Source organism: Chiloscyllium plagiosum, unplaced genomic scaffold, assembly GCF_037043375.1.
Source record: "Chiloscyllium plagiosum isolate Xiang-an unplaced genomic scaffold, Cpla_swu_hap1 HiC_scaffold_8, whole genome shotgun sequence".
In the NCBI taxonomy this organism is placed as follows: Eukaryota; Metazoa; Chordata; class Chondrichthyes; order Orectolobiformes; family Hemiscylliidae; genus Chiloscyllium; species Chiloscyllium plagiosum.
The window spans coordinates 38,755,680-38,777,274 of NW_028270146.1; the positions used below are offsets into that span (position 1 = coordinate 38,755,680).

Consider the following 21,595-nt stretch of genomic DNA (forward strand, 5'->3'; position numbering starts at 1 on the left):
CAACTTTCTAGACATAGATTGGGACTGCCATAGTGTTTAAGGCTTGACTAGAGGGGAATTTGTTAATTGTGTACAAGAAAAAATTCTGAATCAGTATGTTGGTGCACCTATTAGAGAGTGCAAAACTTGATCTATTCTTCAGAAATAAGACAGGGCAGGTGGGAGGACTTTGGGACCAGCGATCATAATTCTATTAGTTTTAAAATAGTGATGGAAAAGGATAGACTGGATCTAAAAGTTGAAGTTCTAAATTGGAGGAAGGCCAATTTTGTTGGTATTAGGCAAGAACTTTCAAAAGCTGGTTGGGGACAGATGTTCACAGATAATGGGAGAGCTGGAATACAGGAAACCTTCAAAAATGAAATAACAAAGGTCCAGAGAAAGTAGGTTCTTGTTAGAGTGAATGGCAAGGCTAGTAAGTGTAGGGAATGCTGGATGACTAGAGAAATTGAGGTTTTCGTCAAGAGTAAGATGAAGCATATGTCAGGTATAGACTGCAGAAATTGAATTATTCCCTGGAAGAGTATAAAGACAGGAGGAGCATATGTAAGAGGGAAATGACGAGGGCAAAAAGGGGGCATGACATAGCTTTGGCAAATAGGGTTAAAGAGAATCCAAAAGGATTCTACAAATACATTAAGGACAAAAGGAGAGAATAGGTCCCCTTAAAGATTAGCAAGGCCACCTATGTGTGTAACTGCAGGAGGTGGAGGAGACACTAAATGAGTATTTTACATCAGTGTTTACTGTGGAGAAGGATATGGAAGATACCATGTGGGGAAATAGATGATGACATCTTGAAAAATGTCCATATTACTAAGGAGGAGGTTCTGGACTTCTTAAAACACATGAAGGTGGATAAATCCCCGGGACCTGATTAGGTGTACCCTAGAATTCTGTGGGAAGCTAGGGAAGTGATTTCTGGGCACCTTGTTGAGATATTTGTATTATTGATAGTCACAGGCGAGGTGCTGGACGCCTGGAGTTTGGCTAATGTGTTAGCACTATTTAAGAAAGGTGGTAAGGAAAAGCCAGGAAACTATAGACTAGTGAGCCTGACATTGGTGATGGGCAAGTTGTTGGAGGGAATCCTAAGGGACAGGCTTTACATATATTTGGGCTGATTAGGGATAGTCAACATGGTTTTTTGCATGGGAAATCATGTCTCACTATCTTGATTTAAATTTTTTGAACAAGTAACAAAGAGGATTGATGAGTGCAGAGCCGTGGATGTGATGTATATGGACTTCAGTAAGGCATTCAACAGGGTTCTTCATGGTAAGATGCTTAACAAAATTAGATCACACGGAATAGAAGCAGAACTTGCTATTTGAATACAGAACTGGCTCGAATATAAAGTACAGAGTGTGCTGGTGGAAGGTTTCTTTTCAGACTGGAGGCCTGTGACCAGAGGCATACCACAAGGATCGATGCTGGGTCCACTGCTTTTCATCATTTATATAAATGATTTGGATTTGAACATAGTGGTTGTAGTTAGTGAGTTTGCAGATAACACCAAAATTAGAGGTGTAGTGAATAGTCATAGAGATGTACAGCATGGAAATAGACCCTTCAATCCAGCCCATCCATGCCGACTAGGTATCCCAACCAAATCCAGTCCCACCTGCAAGCACCCAAACTCTTCCTATTCATATACCCATCCAAATGTTTTAAATGTTGCAATTGTACCAGCCTCCGCCACTTCCTCCGGCAGCTCATTCCATACACGTACCACCCTCCGCGTGAAAAAGTTGGCCCTTAGGTCTCTTTTATATCTTTCTCCTCTCCCCCTAAACCTATGCCCTCTAGTTCTGGACTCCCTGACCCCAGGGAAAAGACTTTGTCTATTTATCCTATCCATGCCCCTCATAATTTTGTAAACCTCTATAAAGTCACCCCTCAGCCTCTAACGCTCTAGGGAAACAGCCTCAGCCTGTTCAGCCTCTCCCCATAGCTCAAATCCTCCAACCCTGGCAGCATCCTTGTAAATCTTTTTTGAACCCTTTCAAGTTTCACAACATCTTTCCGATAGGAAGGAGACCAGAATTGTACGCAATCTTCCAACAGTGGCCTAACTAATGACCTGTACAGCCGCAAGTAAAGAAGGCTACCTCAGAGTACAATGGATATTGATCAGATGGGTCAATGGGCCAAGGACTAGCAGATGGATTTTAATTTAGATAAATGTGAGGTGCTGCATTTTAAAAAGACAAATCAGGGCAGGACTTATACACTTAATGGTAAGATTCTGGGAAGTATCATTGAACAGAGAGATCTTAGAGGGCAGCTTCATAATTTCTTGAAAGTAGATTCGCTGGTAGATAGGATAGTGAAAAAGGCATTTGGTATGCTTGCCTCTATTGGTAAGTAAATTTATTATAGGAGTTGGGAAGTTATGTTTTGGCTGTACAGGACATTGGTTAAGCTACTGTTGGAATATTGCATGCAACTCTGGTCTCCCTGCTTTAGAAAGCGTTCAGAAATAATTTCCAAGGATGTTGCCATGGTTTATGTTGCTAGAGGGAGAGGTTGAATAGGCTGGTTCTATTTTCCCTAGTGCATCGGAGACTGAGGGATGACTTTATGGAGGTTTATAAAATCATGAGGGGCATGGATAGGATGAATAGCCAAGGTCTTTTCCAAAGATTAGATTAGATTGTGTGGAAACAGGCCCTTCGGCCCAACAAGTCCACATTGACCCGCTGAAGCGTAACCCACCCATACTCCTACATTTACCCCTTACCTAACACTACGGGCAATTTAGCATGGCCAATTCACCTGATCTGCACATCTTTGGACTGTGGGAGGAAACCGGAGCACCCGGAGGAAACCCACGCAGACACGGGGAGAATGTGCAAGCTCCACACAATCAGTCTCCTGAGGCGGGTATTGAACCCGGGTCTCTGGCACTGTGAGGCAGCAGTGCTAACCACTGTGCCACCGTGCTGCCCCAAAGAGTGGGAGAATCCAACACCAGAGGGCTTAAGTTGAAGGTGAGGGGAGTAAGATATAAAAGGGATCTAGCGTGCAAATATTTTCATGCAGAGGGTGGGTGCATGTATGAAATGAGCTGCCAGAGGAAGTGGTGGAGGTGATGGACATATGAATAAGAAGGGTTTACAGGGATGTTTGCGAAATACAGGCAAATAGGACTAGTATTAATTTTGATATCTGGTCAAGTTGGATCAAAGGGTCTATTTCCATGCTGTTTACCTCTATGACTCTATAAAGGTTGTTGAGGTGATTCTTGTGCTGGTTCAAAACTGCCACTTGTTCTCTTTTTGCAAACATTTCAACTGGTTTGCAAGAGGCACAGGGTGGTTGTTTCATTTTATAAAAGGTCTTTTATTTATGTATTAATTACATAGTTTATAGCAAATGCTTAAAGAAAGGTAAACTGATTTTCGTTAGGCTTAAAGTGACCTTTATTGCAGAATACAGTGGGAGCGCTCTAAAAGCTGATCACAGTCTGAAGACTTTTCCATATTTTGTTCAGATCCCCAAGCCATTCAGCTACCTGAGAACCAATCACATAACTGTTGGCAAACAGAAGGCCTTTGCCATCACTAACTGGTTACTAATCTAAATGAATCAGATACTTGTTGCTAACTAAAACTCCCTCTGTGCACAATCCCTCAGCTCCAGTTAGTCTGCAACCACACTTCAATGATTGCTCAAATGTGCAAAATTGTTCACAATTGGTTTCAATTTATATGCCGCCAAAACATACAGCAATCCTTAGATTTTGAAAGCTATTTTCTCATTAAAGTCCACAGTTCAAATTACAAGGCAAAAAAAAAAAGACGTGGTTTCAACATCAGTGGTCTGTGTCTGGAAGAATCGATATAAGCTTTATCTTAATAGATTTATATTGCTTCACAGGATCTTGCAACTAAGAACTTTGAGGAGTGAATTACTTCAAAACAGTTTAGATGTCAATGTGAGGGATGAAAACTTATCAGACTTCATTCAGTCTGAGGAAAATTCAATGTTGGAACAGGTTTTAGTTCACTACACAGGCAGAACTATGGGTCTGAAATTGATCAGTATGGCAAGGAAACATCTCGGATTTGTTTGACATGGTCAGATGGGTAGATCCCTAGATGGAATTTTCAACCTTCCAAAAGATTGCCAAATGCCAAAAGAATGGGAATCAGTGTCAAGGATTGTTTTTGGTTTGGACAAGATGCGGCTCTAAACAGAATCACAAGAGTAACAAATACCCAGCAGTGGCCACTTAGGACCCTTTAGAAAATATTCCAATTTAACAGCAGTTCCATTCCTTTAAATATAGCAAATGACTCACAAAAGGAAAATTTCTAGAGAAAATGAAGTCCGACAACAAGGAAGAAGATCAACAAATTAAAGATACAGAGAAAAAGTTCAAGGAATCCTAGGAGATGAGAGAGTTGAAACAGATTCTGGACCATCAAATTAGAGCAGAAATTAAGCTCCACACAGGAACAGCTACTTCAATACTGTAGGATAGCTCGCCATGATTGAAGTCTGAGAAAGTCAGACCAGCTAAAATAAAACTATAAGCAAGGAGCCATGGATCTATCACATGGACAAAACACCACAAAATGTAGTGACAAACAACAAAATGTCAATGAAACATGATATAGGTATTTGCTAATTAACCTGTCAGAGATGTTCTTACACATCTTTGGAGCAGGTGGGACTTCAACCCAGGTTTCCTGGCTAAGAGGTAGGGATAGTACTATGCCATAAGAACCTTTCAAAACTGAGATATACAGAGGAATCAGAATGCATCCTTTCTGAAAAATGCACGCATTGCTACTGAAGTATTTTTTTGGTGTATACTGAAGACTAGGTTGCCAAGAATTCTCCTAGCTATTGAAGGTTTTACACCAGTGACCTCCAAACCTTTTAAGGAGAAGGTTTTTTTAAATTTAAGCACATACCTGGAACTATCCCAAAGAAAATAGAGAATAAACATTTTATTTTGGTAACATATAAATTTGAAACCAATTATATATTAGAACATTTATTGTTACATGTAATCACTTAGGTACAGTGAAAAGTTTACTAGTTGCCACTTGACGGTTCCATGTTAGGTGCCTAGTTACAGATTCCTTAGTACAAATCCTTAGAGAAAACATAGAAGAATAAAGAAATAAAAAAGTCCAGCAATAACTGGAAAAATTGAGAAATAAGAGTTCAGAATAACAGTCTCTTCAACCCAGACTGCACCAGGCTTTACCTTGAGGCCAAGCGTCTGTGCTGGCTTTCACCCTAGACATCGCTGATGCTGCCCAAGGATGGGAGATTAGAAAGAAGAAAAATGTGGAAAGAGAGAGAAGGAAAGAAAAGAAACAGTGCAAATGAACTTTGGCTTTGGACGCCTCCACCCACTAAGTCTTAGTGTAACACTTGTGACTGTACATTATTTGCTAGTGCCTTGAAATCTGCATTGTAATTTGAGTATGCTAGTTGTATATTGCCAATCAGTTGGCTAATTGTGAGGTGGGTGCGACATTTGGACTTAATGTTCTCCCAAATGAAGATAATCGTCTTGCAGAATTATGTGGAGTCAAAGTAAGTTTTCACTTTAAAAGCACAGGATGACAATATTTTTCTGTGTTTGAGTCCCCAGAAGTTGTCCCTTGATCTGACTTTCAGTTCAGAATCATTTTGCAACAGCCCAGTAAATGTCTCCTTATCAAATGCACTACTTTTGTAAATGAAACAAGTGATGGAATTTGGTAAGCAAATTAGGGATGGACTGTGGGGACCAACATAATTATTTGTAGCATCACATCCAATTCATGAAATAGCCTGTTGAATTCCTCTAATTTATTCAAGTGTGTATTGAAGCTTTCTGGGTGGAACCATTTTTCTTTGCCTTTGATATTTTCTGGTGTTTTCTGAAATCTCAGGAAGTGTTGCAGCATTTTGTTGTTTTTTTTAGTTGGGAGGACACAGACCCGATTTCAGTTTGAATGTATTCACCGCACGGATCATATGTGCTAAGTCTGTCTTTTCCCTGCAGATCACAATGCAAATTTGATGTTATGCCTTTAAGGAACCAGAAGTCAAGCAACCACACATTGTCATTGCACTTTTCATTCTTGGACTTAGGAAAAGTGATAATTTCAGATCTGAAAACTTTTGCAGAGCTTTCCTTCAACGTAACCACCTCATCTCAGTATGGAGGATTAGTTCACTTTAGTCAATGTTAAGTTCATCAAGTAAGAATTTTAAAAAGTGAATTTGAAGGGGTCTTGTTCGAATGGAGTTTACATTCTTAACAGCTTTTCTTACATGAGAAAAATCCATAATTATATTTGCTAATGCTTGCTGTTGAATGATACAGTTGTAACTAACTGAAAAGGGGAATTGGATCATTTCTGCAAAATGCAACAAATCCGATTTGTGCCTAACATGCTGGTGCACCAACAGTTGTGATGGGAACCAGTTTCTTGATTGAAATAATTTACTCAAGTGCATACCTTTTCGAATTTGTAGATATCCTCACCTCTGGTTCTCTCTTTTCAAAAGGTAGAAGGATGAGAAGATCCTCATCAGTGGGGTACCGCAGCTTTTTACAATATATATTAATGATATAGAAGATGGTATTAGTAATAACATTAGCAAATTTGCTGATGATACAAAGCTAGCTGGCAGGGTGAAATGTGAGGAGGATGTTAGGAGATTACAGGATGACCTGGAGAGGTTAGGTGAGTGGTCAGATGCATGGCAGATGCAGTTTAATGTGGATAAATGTATGGTTATCCACTATGGTGGCAAGAACAGGAAGGCAGACTACTACCTAAGTGGAATCAATTTAGGTAAAGGGGCAGTACAAAGAGATCTGGGTGTTCTTGTACACCAGTCAATGAAGGTAAGCATGCAGGTACAGCAGGTAGTGAAGAAGGCTAATAGCATGCTGGCCTTCATAACAAGAGGGATTGAGTCTAGAAGCAAAGAGGTTCTTCTGCAGTTGTACAGGGCCCTGGTGAGACCACAGCTGGAGTATTGTGTACAGTTCTGGTCTCTAAATTTGAGGAAAGGCATTCTGGCTATTGAGGGAGTGCAGCGTAGGTTCATGAGGTCAATTCCTGGAATGGCGGGTGTACCTTAAGCTGAAAGACTGGAGCGACTGGGCTTGTATACCCTTGAGTTTAGAAGACTGAGAGGAGATCTGATTGAGACATATAAGATTATTAAAGGATTAGACACTCTGGAGGCAGGAAACATGTTTCCGCTGATGGGTGAGTGCCGAACCAGAGGACACAGCTTAAAAATATGGGATAGACCATTTAGGACAGAGATGAGGAGAAACTTCTTCACCCAGAGAATGGTGGCTGTGTGGAATGCTCTGCCCCAGAGGGCAGTGGAGGCCCAATCTCTGGATTCATTTAAGAAAGAGTTGGACAGAGCTCTCAAGGATAGTGGAATCAAGGGTTATGGAGATAAGGCAGGAACAGGATACTGATTAAGGATGATCAGCCATGATCATAATGAATGGTGGTGCAGGCTCGAAGGGCAGAACTCCTGCACCTATTGTCTATTGTCTATTTGTAATGTCCTCAAAAACCTTGCGTACAAAAACAATCAACCAGGCTGTGTTGTATCAATTGATTCATCAAACTGCAGTAAGAAGCATTCCCAATCCTTCAAGGCCTGCTGTAGTTGCTAAAAGACCTCTATGGGCAGATATTCCCCTTGTTTTGCTCCTGTGGAAGCATCAACTACTGTCTTCTGGTTTGCCATTATTATTTCTTTTTTATTCTTAAATTCTTTAACTTAAATGTTAGCGGCCATCATCATTGCTTCTTTAAACACTTTGCCATCTACAAATGATTTTGTGCATTTGCCAGAAGATAACAAATGCACAATGATGCTTCAGTTCAGGCTTTACTTTTCAGTGATGATTTAGAAAAAAGAATTGTTGAGCTTTCAAAATAGCCGTCAGTGTGTCAGTTTTCTTTGTCCAAAGCATGCTGTTAAAGGGAAGAATATCTTTGGAATTTACTATATTTCCCGTTTTACTTATCAATGCGCATTTAGTGGCATAGAAGGCAAGCTTTGTTATCTTTTATAGTTGTGAACAGAAATAAGTTTTGCCATTCCACATAGAAGTTGTGCATTTTTGCTTGTTTTTTAGATGGTCCCGGTTCGTGACTCATCATTATTGCTTCACCTTGTCATTTGTGATGTCATTCTGATGCTGGTGACATTGCAGGTCAGCCTCTAAATCTGCTGCTCTGGAACATCCAGAATGTTGCTGGTAGCTTCCAAGTTTGGAGGCACAAATGGTCATTTCTGTAGTCGCAGTTTGATTCTGGGGTCCCAAGCTGGTTTGAGTTGCTTGGGTAATGGATGTGGGTCATGGCAGCATTCTCTGTAATTTTTCTTCATCCTTATGGACCTATTAGATAAGCGGGTGGAGGAAAAAACAATAGCAAATCTATGAAGAATGAGCAAAAAAGTCAGATTAGTTGAACTGCTTTTGCGGAGCATCTGCATGGACTTGATGGGCTGAATAGCCTGCTTTGTCTAGTACTATAATATACTATCTTCAGTACTTTGTTTCTAGTATACTACTTCATTTGATTACATTGCCATTTGAAAAACTAACAATACCCTGCAATGTGTTGGAGACCACAGATTTAGACAAATTATAACAGCAGTATCATGTTATTTTACTAAAAGATGTTAAACATAATTGCTTGTGTACTCATTCTTGGGAAAATTAAAACCTCTGATTGAAAACAAGGTCATATTGCCAGTGGCAGAACATGATACAGTGATGCTCAGGGCTAGTAATTGCTTCTGAGACAAATAGATCTCAAAAATGTTTGCAGATTTTATATCCCATTTTGTGTATAATCAGGTTTTTCACAAAACTAGATCAGAACAATGGGTTTGAGCAAATACATTGATACCAATAGCCCTGACTACTGACTGTACTTAATACCCCTGAATGCTTCAACTGACTCCCATTTTGGATCTCCTTTGCACCAGACATTTTCTAAAGAACAATGCTAGAATTCTGGACAGGAAAAAAGAACCATTTGCTATATCGGTGACATCCTAGTATGTGGCCAAACAAAGAAGGAACCTAACTAGAGTATCAGGATCGTGTTAAATGCAATACAGGATACAGCTCGCTCTCTAAATGAGAAACGTCAATTATCTAGATTGGCAATTATATTCCTCGGATGCACTACCCAGGAAGGAGGATCCAAGTAGGATAAGAGCTGTCAGTGACTTTCTGGCACTGCAGTCTATAAAAATTGTACATTGCTTCTCAGTCATAGTGATTCAAGTGGGAAAGCTTTATCTCCAATTTAACCAGTCTCTCTCAAGCCATAGGATGCCCCTTTGAAAAAAGGCCAGCAGTGATACTGGAGTCAGCAACAGACGAATTCTTCCAAAAGCTGCAAAGAGAACTTACTTTTTACTGATGTTTTAGCACATTACAATCTAGGCTTATAGTCAAAATTGCATTGTCCTCAAGGCTTATTCCAATGCAAATTGAGAGATCATGAAAACAAGTCATAGAAACATAGAATCCTTACAGTGCAGAAAGAAGCCATTCAACCCATCGAGTCTGCACCGGTCCTCCAAAGAGCATTCCTCTCGGGCCCAGCCCTCTAACCTATCCCCGTCACCCCACATTTACCATGGTTAATCCACCGAGTCCGCACATCCCTGGACACTACAGACAATTTAGCGTTGCCAATCCACCTAACCTGCACATCTTTGGACTGTCGAAGGAAACCTACACAGAAACGGGGAGAACGTGAACATTTCATGCAGACAGTCACCTGAGGCTGGAATTGAGTCTGATACCTTGATGCTGTGAGGTAGCAATGCTAACCACCGATCCACTGAGCCTATTTTAGGCTGAGAGCTTTGGAGAGTGAACAGATGTGTGCATCTATGTTAAAGGAAATGTTTAGCAGTATGTGGAGACATGAAATATTCACAAATTACCTCATCAGACTGACCACAAGTCTGAGTATCATAGAATCCTTACAGTGTGGAAGTAGGCAATTCGGCCCATCAAGTCCACATCAATCCTCTGAAAAGCATCCCACCCTACCCCTGTAACATCCCCATGGCTAACCCACCTAGCCTATACATCCCTGACAATTTAGCATGGCCAGTCCACCTAACCTGCACATCTTTGGGACTGAGGGGAAACCGGAGCATCCAGAGGAAACCCACAGACACTGGGGAGAATGTGCAAACTCCATGCAGACACTTGCCTGAGGATGGAATTGAACCCAGATCCTGGTGCTGAGTCAACATTGCTAACCACTGAGCCACCATGCCACCCTTTTATTTTAGGTTAATTCCCTTTATTTTACTGCAATGAATTTATCATATAATACAAGATGTAAATTACAATAAATATGAACAGTATTGTGCTCTCATAAACATTCCAATCTCCAGTGTTTTTACATGTAAAACTAATCTTAAATAATGTACACATATATATTTATGCAAATGTTTAGATAATTTTAGTAGTATTACAGGAATCAAAATAGGTCTGGTGTTTTATCAAAGTCAATACGAAGAGGAATCCAATAGAAATTCCACAGGGAACATCACAAAGAGAAATCAATGTTGGGGGATTAGGCATTTAAAATATATTCACAAATAAATTTTGTTATACCAAACATATGGCATCCACAAGACAAAAGTGAGGACTGCAGATGCTGGGGTTCAGAGTCAAGATTAGAGTGGTGCTGGAAAAGCACAGCAGGTCAGGCAGTATCTGAGGAGCAGGAAAATCGACATTTCAGACAAGAGCCCTTCATCAGGAATGAGGCTAGAAGACTTGGGGGTGGAGAGATAAATGGGAGGGGGTGGGGCTGGGGACTTGGCATTCACAACCAAGTGTTTACAGAGCCAATGATTTTGTCAAGATTCTGGAAAGTTTGTTTGAATTTAGAGAGAAAGTGTATTTAGACCTTGACGACTATTAGTCAAGTGTAAGACTTTATTCAACTACAGCAAACTCAGTGATCAGAGCATTATAATGATTCCTTGCAATACACTGATCCCTGAAAGAATTTGTATTGGGGAATGGAACTTTATTCACAAACCAAGATTTCAGGAAGTTCATTTTGGAGGCAGCCATCAACCACATGACACATTTCTCAGTCAAAAAGAAAGCAAGGAAGTGTGGTCAATGACGTACAAGAATCTGGACTACTCTATTGCGAGCACCACAATTGAAAAATAATTTGCTAAAAGAACTGTTAATGGAGAGAAGATTAAAGAGAGATGTACAAGTTTTAGAACACAATCTCAAGCTAAGCAACCCCTCAACAGCAGAAGAATGTAAAACAATTAGAGAACAGCCATCTCAAATAGGAGCAGCATTGGTACAACAAGGTAAAAACTCCATCAATCTTGAAGTTAAAGCGGAAATCTAGTAGAGATACAGAATGTCCATAGTCATCAGGCAGATAGTTCAACATGACCTTGCACTCTCAGTGACATTCAGGAGGAACAGGAAGTCATTGATTTAACTGGAGCCAAGAAGAAAGATCAAGTGTCATCATAGCAGGAAGTGAGACAGTCATTCATATACTGTATCAGAAGTAATGTAAACCTAATAGAAATTTGGAATGAGAGGTGGTATCATGAGATTCCTATAAATCATGATGGTATAACTGACTGCATTATTCTGACAGAGAAAACACCAGTCTAGAATGCATATGTGAAAAGAAATGCCTCCGACACTACAGTAAAGAGAAGTATTTAAAAACCTACAATGTGCAGATGTATATAAAGAAGTATTATAGTGCGTAAGGAGGTAAAGAACTTTTCTTAATGATGAGGAGCAAGCAGCAGTCTAAATGCAGGCGTCCAATGTGCAGACTACAGTGTTGGCTTAAAGACAATGAAAGCAGTGAGCCATTCTCAATTGGATAGGCTGTAATTAATGAAATGCCTCAAGAATCAGTGGTAGACCTCTAGTATTCACAATCTTTATTAATAACTTAGATAAAGAGAAAGTGAGTGAGTAATCCATGTTTGCTGTGGATACAAGGCTAAGTAGAATACAAACTGTGAGGACAATCCAGAGGTTTGAAAGAGATATAGTGAGTTGGTAACATGGTGGCAGATGGAGAATAATATGGGAAAATTATTCACTTCAGTAGTAAGAATAGAAAAGCAGAATTTTTTTTTAAAAATGTGTGAAATTTGTTGATTCGAAGATTTCAACTGTACTTGTACAAGGAACACAAAGTTCTTGGAACACACTTGTACAGGCACTGTAAGTGATGAGGAAGGTAATTTGCAAGGGGACGGAAATACAAGTTTTGCTATAATTCTGCAGAACATGGGTAAGACCTCAATTGTAATTATGTGTGTAATTTTGGTCTTGAGTAAGGATACACATTCATTGGAGGCAATATAGCAAAGGTTCACCAGAGCGGCCTCTAGGAACAGAAAGTTATTTTATGATGACTCACTGAGAAAGTGAAGATGATTATTATCTGGAGTTTAAATGAATGAGAGGTGATTTTATTGAAGTATTCAAGATTATGAAGGGATTTAACAGGCTAAATACTGGGATGACGTTTTCCCTGACTCTGGAATCTGTAGTAAAAGACATGGTTTCACAATGAGAGACTAAAATTAAAGACCTTGGAGTGCAGGTTCATAGCTCCTTGAAAGTGGAGTCGCAGGTAGATAGGATAGTGAAGAAGGTGTTTGGTATGCTTTCCTTTATTGGTCAGAGTATTGAGTACAGGAGTTGGGAGGTAATGTTGCGGCTGTACAGGACATTGGTTAGGCCACTGTTGGAATATTGCGTGCAATTCTGGTCTCCTTCCTATCGGAAAGATGTTGTGAAACTTGACAGGGTTCAGAAAAGATTTACAAGGATGTTGCCAGGCTTGGAGGATTTGAGCTATAGGGAGTGGCTGAACCGGCTGGGGCTTTTTTCCCTGGAGTGTCGGAGGCTGAGGGGTGACCTTATAGAGGTTTACAAAATTATGAGGGGGATGGATAGGGTAAATAGGCAAAGTCTTTTCCCTGGGGTCGAGGAGTCCAGAACTAGAGGGCATAGGTTTAAGCTGAGAGGGGAAAGATATATAAAAGAGACTTACAGGGCAACTTTTTCACACAGAGGGTGGTACGTGTATGGAATGAGCTGCCAGAGGAAGTGGTGGAGGCTGGTACAATTGCAACATTTAAAAGGCATCTGGATGGGTATTTGAATAGGAAGGGTTTGGAGGGATATGGGCCGGTGCTGGCAGGTGGGATTGGGTTGGGATATCTGGTCGGCATGGACGGGTTGGACCGAAGGGTCTGTTTCCATGCTGTACATCTCTATCACTCTGAGAAGAAATGTCTTCACTTAAGGTGTTGTGAATCTTTGGAATTCTCTATCTTGGAGAATGCTAGATATTGCATCATTGAATATATTTCAGACTGAGGCAGACAGATCTTTGATCTGTCAAAGTATTAAAGGATATAGGGGAAATAAATGTGGAGCTGAGGCCAAAGCCATGATCATATGAAGTAGCAGAGCAGGCTTGATGAGACCTGGTCTATTCCTGCTGGCATTTCTGATGTTCTTCTGTCTTTTGTTTCTTTTGTTATCCCATTCAGTCCAAATTAATTTCCTGTGAAGTTAATAATATCCTTGGCTTGGCAGAACATTTTCAATAGGAAATTGCACTGCATACTTAGGTTAAGTGGAAGAAGGCTGAATTCCACATATTTGTGATCAGTTGTGTAGAGTGCAGCTATTTAACCTAATGGAAAAATGCTGATAAGTCAGTCATGTACTTTGACTTGATTGAAGTGGAAGAACGGTTTTAGAATGTAACTGAATGTATAAGGTTTCAAAAGTGAAGTTAATCATCCATTAGAAGGGGAGAAAAATGGAATTGGACCATTTCTTTCTTGTGGTCAAATACAATCTAAGTTAATGGAATTCCGTTGTAATGAAAGGCTATCATTTATTTGACAGACATTTGAATCATGCAGCGCAGATATCATTGAATTGATTAATCAACTTTCAAATGGCTTTTCCTAAGTAATATGTTAAATTAATTTGTGTAATCTGAAAGTTACCAATTGCATTAAAACTTTAAAGGTCTATTCAAAGATAGGCAATAGCTATAAGCAACTTTTCAAAAATGTTCTAATTGTTGCAGTATAATTAATCAAAGGCTGCTTTAAAAATGTTCACTAATGTTTTCTATTAAAGAAAGACATTTAAGTTGCACCATGCTCTAATGTCACATATAAGTAAAGATAAATGCCCATTGAATGCCTGCCAATGATACAAAAAAACTGCTGAGATGAATGACCGTTTCATTAGCTAATGAAAGGATGTAGAGTGATTGCAGACAGAACCATTGAAACAAGGATGATTTTCAAAGATTATATAGACTGAGGATATTAATCTAGATAATATCAGTCATTTCTCACCAACTGAGTCTTAAGAGCACATTGCAAAATTGGTTGACTTCTTGTGGATAGTCTTAATTTGCCAATGAATAAATCATGTTATTTTCAGCCATAGTTGGACAGACTTTGTAAGCCTTTAGAGTGTACGTTAGTGTAATTAATACTTCGAAACCATATTTATTTTCATTTGTTTATCTATCTAACATTTTGCGGTTTTTGAATCTATTGAATTTAACCTGTTTTACAATTTATATTAAAGTGAGTTACCTCACTGTGCAGTTTGGTGTCATTGGCAAATTATTTTCTTGTTCTTCAAAATGGACAGTGTGCAGTGCTTTCTCAAACTGTCCAGCTGGGTAAGAGGAATAGACAAGCAGGAGACTTACCACTTGGAGGCAAGAGGTGTTAAATGAACACTTTGCATTACTCAGTCACGAGAAGGATTTAAAACTCATGAGGTATTAGATAAGCTATTGGTGCTTAAAATTGGTAAGGGACTGGTTGAGATGTATCCATGAATAGTGAAGGAAGTGAGAGTGGAAATTGCAAAGGCATTGGCAATTATCTTTCAATCTTCTCTGTGTCAAGGATCGTGCCAGAGGTGTGGACAATTGTACACATCATGTCTTGATTTTAAAAAAAATCAGATTTGCCCAGCAATTACAGACCCCCAGTTTAATGTTAATGGTGTGGGAACTTATATAAAGAATCATTCAGAATACAATTAATAGTCATGTAGAAAAATTTGGATTGATACAAAAGAGTTAGTATGGGTTTGGCATGGGAAAATTATAATGCAAGTATGACAGGTAAGACAGATGAACTTAGACTTTGGATTATTACATTTGTAGCTATTACAGAGACTTGATTGAGAGGGTGAAAAGACTGACAGCTTTAACATTCTGGGATTTAGATGTTTCAGACAAGATAGAGAGGGATGTAAAAGAGATAGGGGAGTTATGTTACTGACTAGGGAGCATATTACAGCTGTACACCATGGAGGACTGATCCATTCAGGCTATGTGGCAGACCTCAGGAATAGGAAGCGTGTACAGTACAACCTCGATTATCTGAACAAGACAGGCGGAGAGTATTTTGTTCCGATAACTGATCTGATCGTAAACAAAGAAAGCATTTACGGACCTCCAGGTCTTGTTCAGATAATCTGAAATTCAGAAGAAATGGGTGTGATCCTTAAAGAATACTTTGCATCAGTCTTCACGAAAGAGAAGATCATGGTGAGTCTAGAGAGGGGTGTGTTGATATTCTAGCATGTCGATATAAAAACGGAAGTGATGTTTGGTGTTTTGAAAAACATTAAGGTGGTCAAGTCCCCAGGACCTGATAGGATCTCTCCCAGAATAGTGATGGAGGTGAGGGAAGAAATTGCTGGGGTCTTGTATGAGATCTTTGTGTCCTCTTTAGTCACAGGAGAGGTCCCAGGGCACCGAAGGCCCACTTTGTTTAATAAGGGCAACAGGGATAATCCAGAAAATTACAGGCCAGTGGGCCTTATGTCAGTGATAGGGAAATTATAGGAAATGATTCTTAGGGATAGAATTTACTTTCATTTGGAAAAGTATGGATGTATTAGCGATAGATATTATGGCCTTATGCGGGTAATGTTGTCTCTCTGAAACACGATTGAGGATTTTGAGAAAGTGATAAAGATTATCAATGAGGGCAATTCATTGAATGTTGTCTGTACGAATTTTGACAAGGTCACTCATGGAAGGGTGTTACAGAAGGTGGAATCATTTGGGATCCATGGTGAGCTCTAAGATGGATACAGAACTTGCTTGGTCAAAGTAGAGTTGGGAGAGAGTTTTTCTGATTGGAGGTCTGTGAGCAGTGGTGTTCTTCAGAGATCAGTGTTGGGAGCCCTGTTGTTTGTAATATATACTGGAGAAGTGATTTGGAAGAGAATTTAGGTGGTCTGATTAGTAAAATTGCAGCTGACACAAAGCTTGGGGAAACTGTGGATACTGAGGACGATTGCCAGATGATGTAGCGGGTTATAGATAGGCTGGAAACTTGGAGGGGGGAGGGTGGTGGTGGTATGTGCAGAGATATATCAAATGGAATTCAATCCTAAGTGCAAGGTGATATATTTCAGAAGGTCGAATGCAGGACAGAAATATACAGTAAATGGCAGACCTTTTAGAAGCACTAACATACAGACGGATCTAAGCCTACAGGTCCACTGTTCCTTGAAAGTGGCAACACAAGTGGATAAGGTGGTCAAGAAGACATGGTATGCTTGCCTTTGTTGGTCAGGTTGTTGAGTACAGAAATTGGCAAGTCATGTTGCAGCTAAATAGAATTTTAGGTCAGATTTGGAGTATTCTGGCCACAATTACCAGAAGGATGTGGAGGCTTTGGAGAGGGTACAGAAAAGGTTTACTGGGATGTTGTCTGGTTTGGAGGTATTAGCTATGAGGAGAGATTGGACAAACTTGGATTGTTTTCACTTGAATGTTTGAGGCTAAGGGAGTAACTTGATAGAACTTTACAAAATTTGAGAGGCATGGATATAATGGATAGAAGGAGTCTTGTTTTCTCCAGTATAAAAATGTCAATTACTCAGGGACGTAGGTTTAAGGTACGAGGGAACATAGGTTTAAGATAAAAGGAGGAAAGTGAGAGGTACCTTTTTTTTGATGCAGACGATGCTGGTATGCTGCCAGAAAAGGTGATGGTAGGAGCAAATTCAACAACAACATTTAAGAAGCATCTTGACAGATACATGAATAGGCAGGGACTAGAGGGATTTGGACTGCACAAAGGCAAAAGGTTTTTAGTTTAGAAAGGCATCATGAGTCAGCACAGTCTTGGGGTGGTGGGCAGGGGCAGGTGGCAAAGAACTTGTTCCTGTGCTGTATTGTTCTTTGTTCATCTACCTAGTTCCTCGAGGTTTTTTTTGTACTAGTAACAAGGAGCATTGATGAGGGAAAGCATATTGATATGGTGTACATGGGCTTCCAAATAATATTCAATACAGTGCCACACAACTTGAGAAAAGTTGTAGCTCATCGACTAAAAGTGTTAATAGCAACATAGAGGGATATGACATAGAGTATTGATTAATGGGTTTTCTTCAAGCTAGAAGGAGGTTTGTACTGGAGTTTCTCAGGGGTTAATATTGGGACCCTTGCTTTTTGTGAGGACTATAGTGATTGCAATTTGTTAGAGATACAGTATTTTTATTGAGATTTTTGAAGCAGTTCTCTTTAAATCAAATTGAGATGTAAGAAATAACAGTCAGAAATGTATCTCCAGATTTATTTGGCATAAAAACTCAGTTTGTTGTCTTCCAAAGCCAGATGACGTCCTGTTGAAGTATTTGTATTAAGATGGTGTATTAAGGGTAATGAACATCTCAATGTTTTTCCTGAATAAGCACAAGGAAAATTGACATTCAATTGGAAAGAGATTATTTTAAAAGGATGGCTCAAAACCTTAAGGACTTTTAATAGAGGTGGGGAAGTAGACATTTATGCAAGTTGTACTCAATAATAGGATTGAGATGATAACAGTTGAAAGTGTGACAGCAGGTCAGGCAGCATCGGAGGAGCAGTTGTTTAAAGGCGAGAAATGAAGATCTTGGTGAGATGCTAATCCTCATCGATAATGGGTTGCAGGCTGCAAAGAACATGGCATAGTTTCAAAGACAGAAATAAGAAAAGATTTCTCCTACTATTGTGCAACTTGATCTATACCCCTTCAAATATCTGCACACGTATGCATGCACACATGCACACGCAGTCATAAAGATTGACACAGATATAATGAGAGGAGGAAGAATATGGGCAAGTAAGCAAAATTTCTAATCTCAAAAATCTGGATTTCAAGAGTAGTCTTGGTTTAATTTTTAACACTCAAGACATGCTATTATCTCTATGATGATCGTCAATCTTCTGTTTGATAATTGATTGGGTGGACCTAGGTCTTTCCTCATCAGAATTCTTCCCTCTAAGCTTTCTTGGTTTTCTGTCTTTTATCCACAAAGCATCATAGAATCACAGAATCTCTACAGTGTGGAAACAGGCCATTTGGCCCAACAAGTTCACACTGACCCTCTGAAGAGTAACCAACCCAGACCCATTTTGACAGGAGAGAGAGGGAAAGATGGAAGTTTTCTCTTTGCAGGCTCCATATGCTTCTCTATCTGTTGTTACCGCACTTACAGTTTTAGATATTCGGAAGCTCAACCTATTAGAGGGTTGTTGTTAGGAAGAATCCCCTTAACTCTAAAGACTTGGTCTCAAATTCTCCACCTTGCTGCTTCATGCAGTCCTCAATTTTCAAGTTGAAAACACTCCTGATATTTTAGTTTCTAAGCAGTAGAAACTTCATTTCAGGTTTTGGTCCCAACAAAGAAACAAAATACATAATCCAACTGGTGAAAACTCCAGCGGTACTTGAAATTATGTTCTGGAAGAAAACAGATGTGATAAAATTCTATTTAAATCTTTGTAGTTCTGCTTGGCAAACTGATTATTATCTTAATTTATTTATGGGTGGTGACCATTGCTGCCAAATCCATTATTTACTGTCCATTTCTAATTACCCATGAGATGGTAGTGAGCTGGTGCCCTAAAACACAATAGCCCATAATGTAGCTGCACTCACAGGGCTGTTAGAAAAAGATTTCCAAAATTTTCACTCAACAATGAGGGAATAATAGTATAGTTCCAAATGAGAATGGGGTATGATTTGGAGTAGGTTATGGAGGCAGAGGCAGTGGCAGTCCCAGGCACCCATTGCCTTTGTCCATCAGATGACAGAGGCTTTAAGTTTTGCAGTTATAGTTGAAAGTGACTTGGTAAGGTGTTCCTATGTATCATGTAGATGGTACACAGTGCTGCCATTGTGTCCTGGCAGTGAAGGAAGTGAATGTTTGAGATGGTGGTTAGGGTGCTGATCACATGGACTGCTTCATCCTGAATATAGCCAAGTGCACTCTTAAAGAGAAGTGAGGCGTATTTACCACTCATTGCTCCACTAATTTGCACAGCCATTTGGAGGTTCCGTACGTACAGATCATCATGCTGAGGCCATTCCAGGCATTGACTTCTTGTTTTGGACACCACTGCTGGACAGAGACAACAGAAGCTTCTATACAAAATAATGAAAATAACTAAAGGGAAAGTTGTTATCTGTCTCTTGACTTGGCACATGCATGATTGTGAGCCATTAAATCACACTACATACAGTTTATCCAAAGATGCTGTGGCATTGCTAGGACCACAGGTTTTACTTTAAGTTGACGTGTTTGCCATCATTGAGATGAACAGAGAGATAAAAATAGCTGCAAATCAGCCATGATCTCTTCTGGGAATCCAATGTGAATGAATATTTTCTAGCAATACTTAAGCTGTATTGCTTATAGCAAAGGGCTTATCTGATGTTTTGAATTACACTGTTATCAAAAATAAACTTTCTGTAAATGTCCACAGTTTAGCGCTGCACCCAGAACGAACTTTAGTTGCAACAGGTCAGGTGGGAAAGGAGCCACATATATGTGTGTGGGATACCTACAACCTGCAGACGATATCCATCCTGAAAGATGTGCACACGCATGGAGTAGCCTGCTTGGCCTTTGATCATGATGGTCAGGTAAGTAAATTACATGCTAGTTAAACTGTTCAGCTTGGCATGTCACATATAATAAAATAGACTTTGAGAAGTTCTTTGATGTTAACTGGTGGAGGAAATGTATGAAGATTTAACACATTCTAATAACTTGTATTTTATAAATTGACTGTTCATCATTGAATATCTCATTGTGTTGCTTACTCTCATTAATTTGTTAGATAACCTTGCTTAATTTTTATTCTGTAATTTTTTAAAAGTTTGATCCAAATCTGTGTGCAACAAATTCCATTCATCTATGCATTCTTCATGTCATTTTTGAAAAAAAAACTCACTGCCATTTACCTACCTACCTTTCTTTGCTAAGTTACGTCTATAGCCCCCTTTGGAGCTATGCAAGTTTTTTCCATTTCTGCCATCCTAGACTTTCTGATAACTAAATTATTAGTAGACTATACTTGAAGTTTTGTTCATAATATCTGTTAACTTTCTTGAAACAGGAAAACAGTTCAAAATTCTTGTATGATTGCAATCTAACTACGCATGACTTCTAACTGGAAGTTTTTTTCTCTCCTGCACACCTGTTCCACAATTACACTAGATGTAGAAAAAGCTGAACGACCTTTTTCCTATTTCAATTTCCAGGACAATTCTGATAGTCAGCGAGATGCTTAATCTTTGATTTGGGTCTAATCAGCACAATGGGGACCAGTATTTCAATCATAGTCAGTCATGTGTGTTCACTTGTTGCCCCTTGTGCAGCAAAGCCAACTGTGGATCCACATACACAAGCGTATAAGTTGTAGCCTACCATCGCCATCTCTGATTTTAGATATGGTTGCACCTCAACTAGGTTGAGACACCAATTAAAGGACACTGGAACTTTGTTCTTTGAAATTGATTGTGGTGATATACAACTACTTAGAACTGATTGCTGTATTAATTTGTATTTTAACATTTAACATCAGTGATTAATTTTGTCAGCAATATCTCATTTGATATGATTAGATCATGGATGTTGGGATTATGTAGTGATATTCTCTGTCTGCAATTTGGCCATAATGGATTAGGTTCTTTGACTATCTGCACCCAGTACTGTCCTGTATGCGTTGAAATTAAAACATTGTCATTTGTCACATTGCCCACTCAGTCAACACCATATCTGCTGAGCTTTTCCAGTGCCTTCTGTTTTTCTGATTGCGGTTTAACCGCATGATCACCAACCTTGCAAAGCTCGTCAGCAGCATCCAGTTTTAAACCCCAGTATCCAGTAAAGATTTTGGTAAATCCTTAGGTTTACCACCACATGCCCTTTTCCCAAGACAGAACCACAGTGTGCAGATTCCTGATGACTTATTCTGTTTAGCAATTGTACAAAGTGTCCATTTCCTCCTGGTGCAAAATACAATTGGTTTAGTTTAGTTATTTGTCCAATCTTGTCACTGTAAATGTTTACAGTACTGTATTTATGGATCCACATCTCAAGTAGGTACAAATGGAAATTAATTTAAATAATTTGAGCTGTGCTTTGAATCAGAACTAATAAAATATAAAATATGTGATTTTTTTATGGAAAAGAACTTCC

General features: G+C 39.3%; 1 protein-coding gene across 2 annotated transcripts in view; it reads left to right on the forward strand.

The window, feature by feature from the left end:
* LOC122553479 (echinoderm microtubule-associated protein-like 5) overlaps window positions 1-21,595 on the forward strand; it is a 220,286-nt gene that overhangs the window by 9,085 nt on the left and 189,606 nt on the right. For both annotated transcript variants that reach the window (XM_043697282.2, XM_043697284.2), the window contains exon 2: window positions 19,875-20,034. In XM_043697282.2, the coding sequence (XP_043553217.2) occupies window positions 19,875-20,034 (160 nt within the window). The remainder of the gene's footprint in view (window positions 1-19,874; window positions 20,035-21,595) is intronic.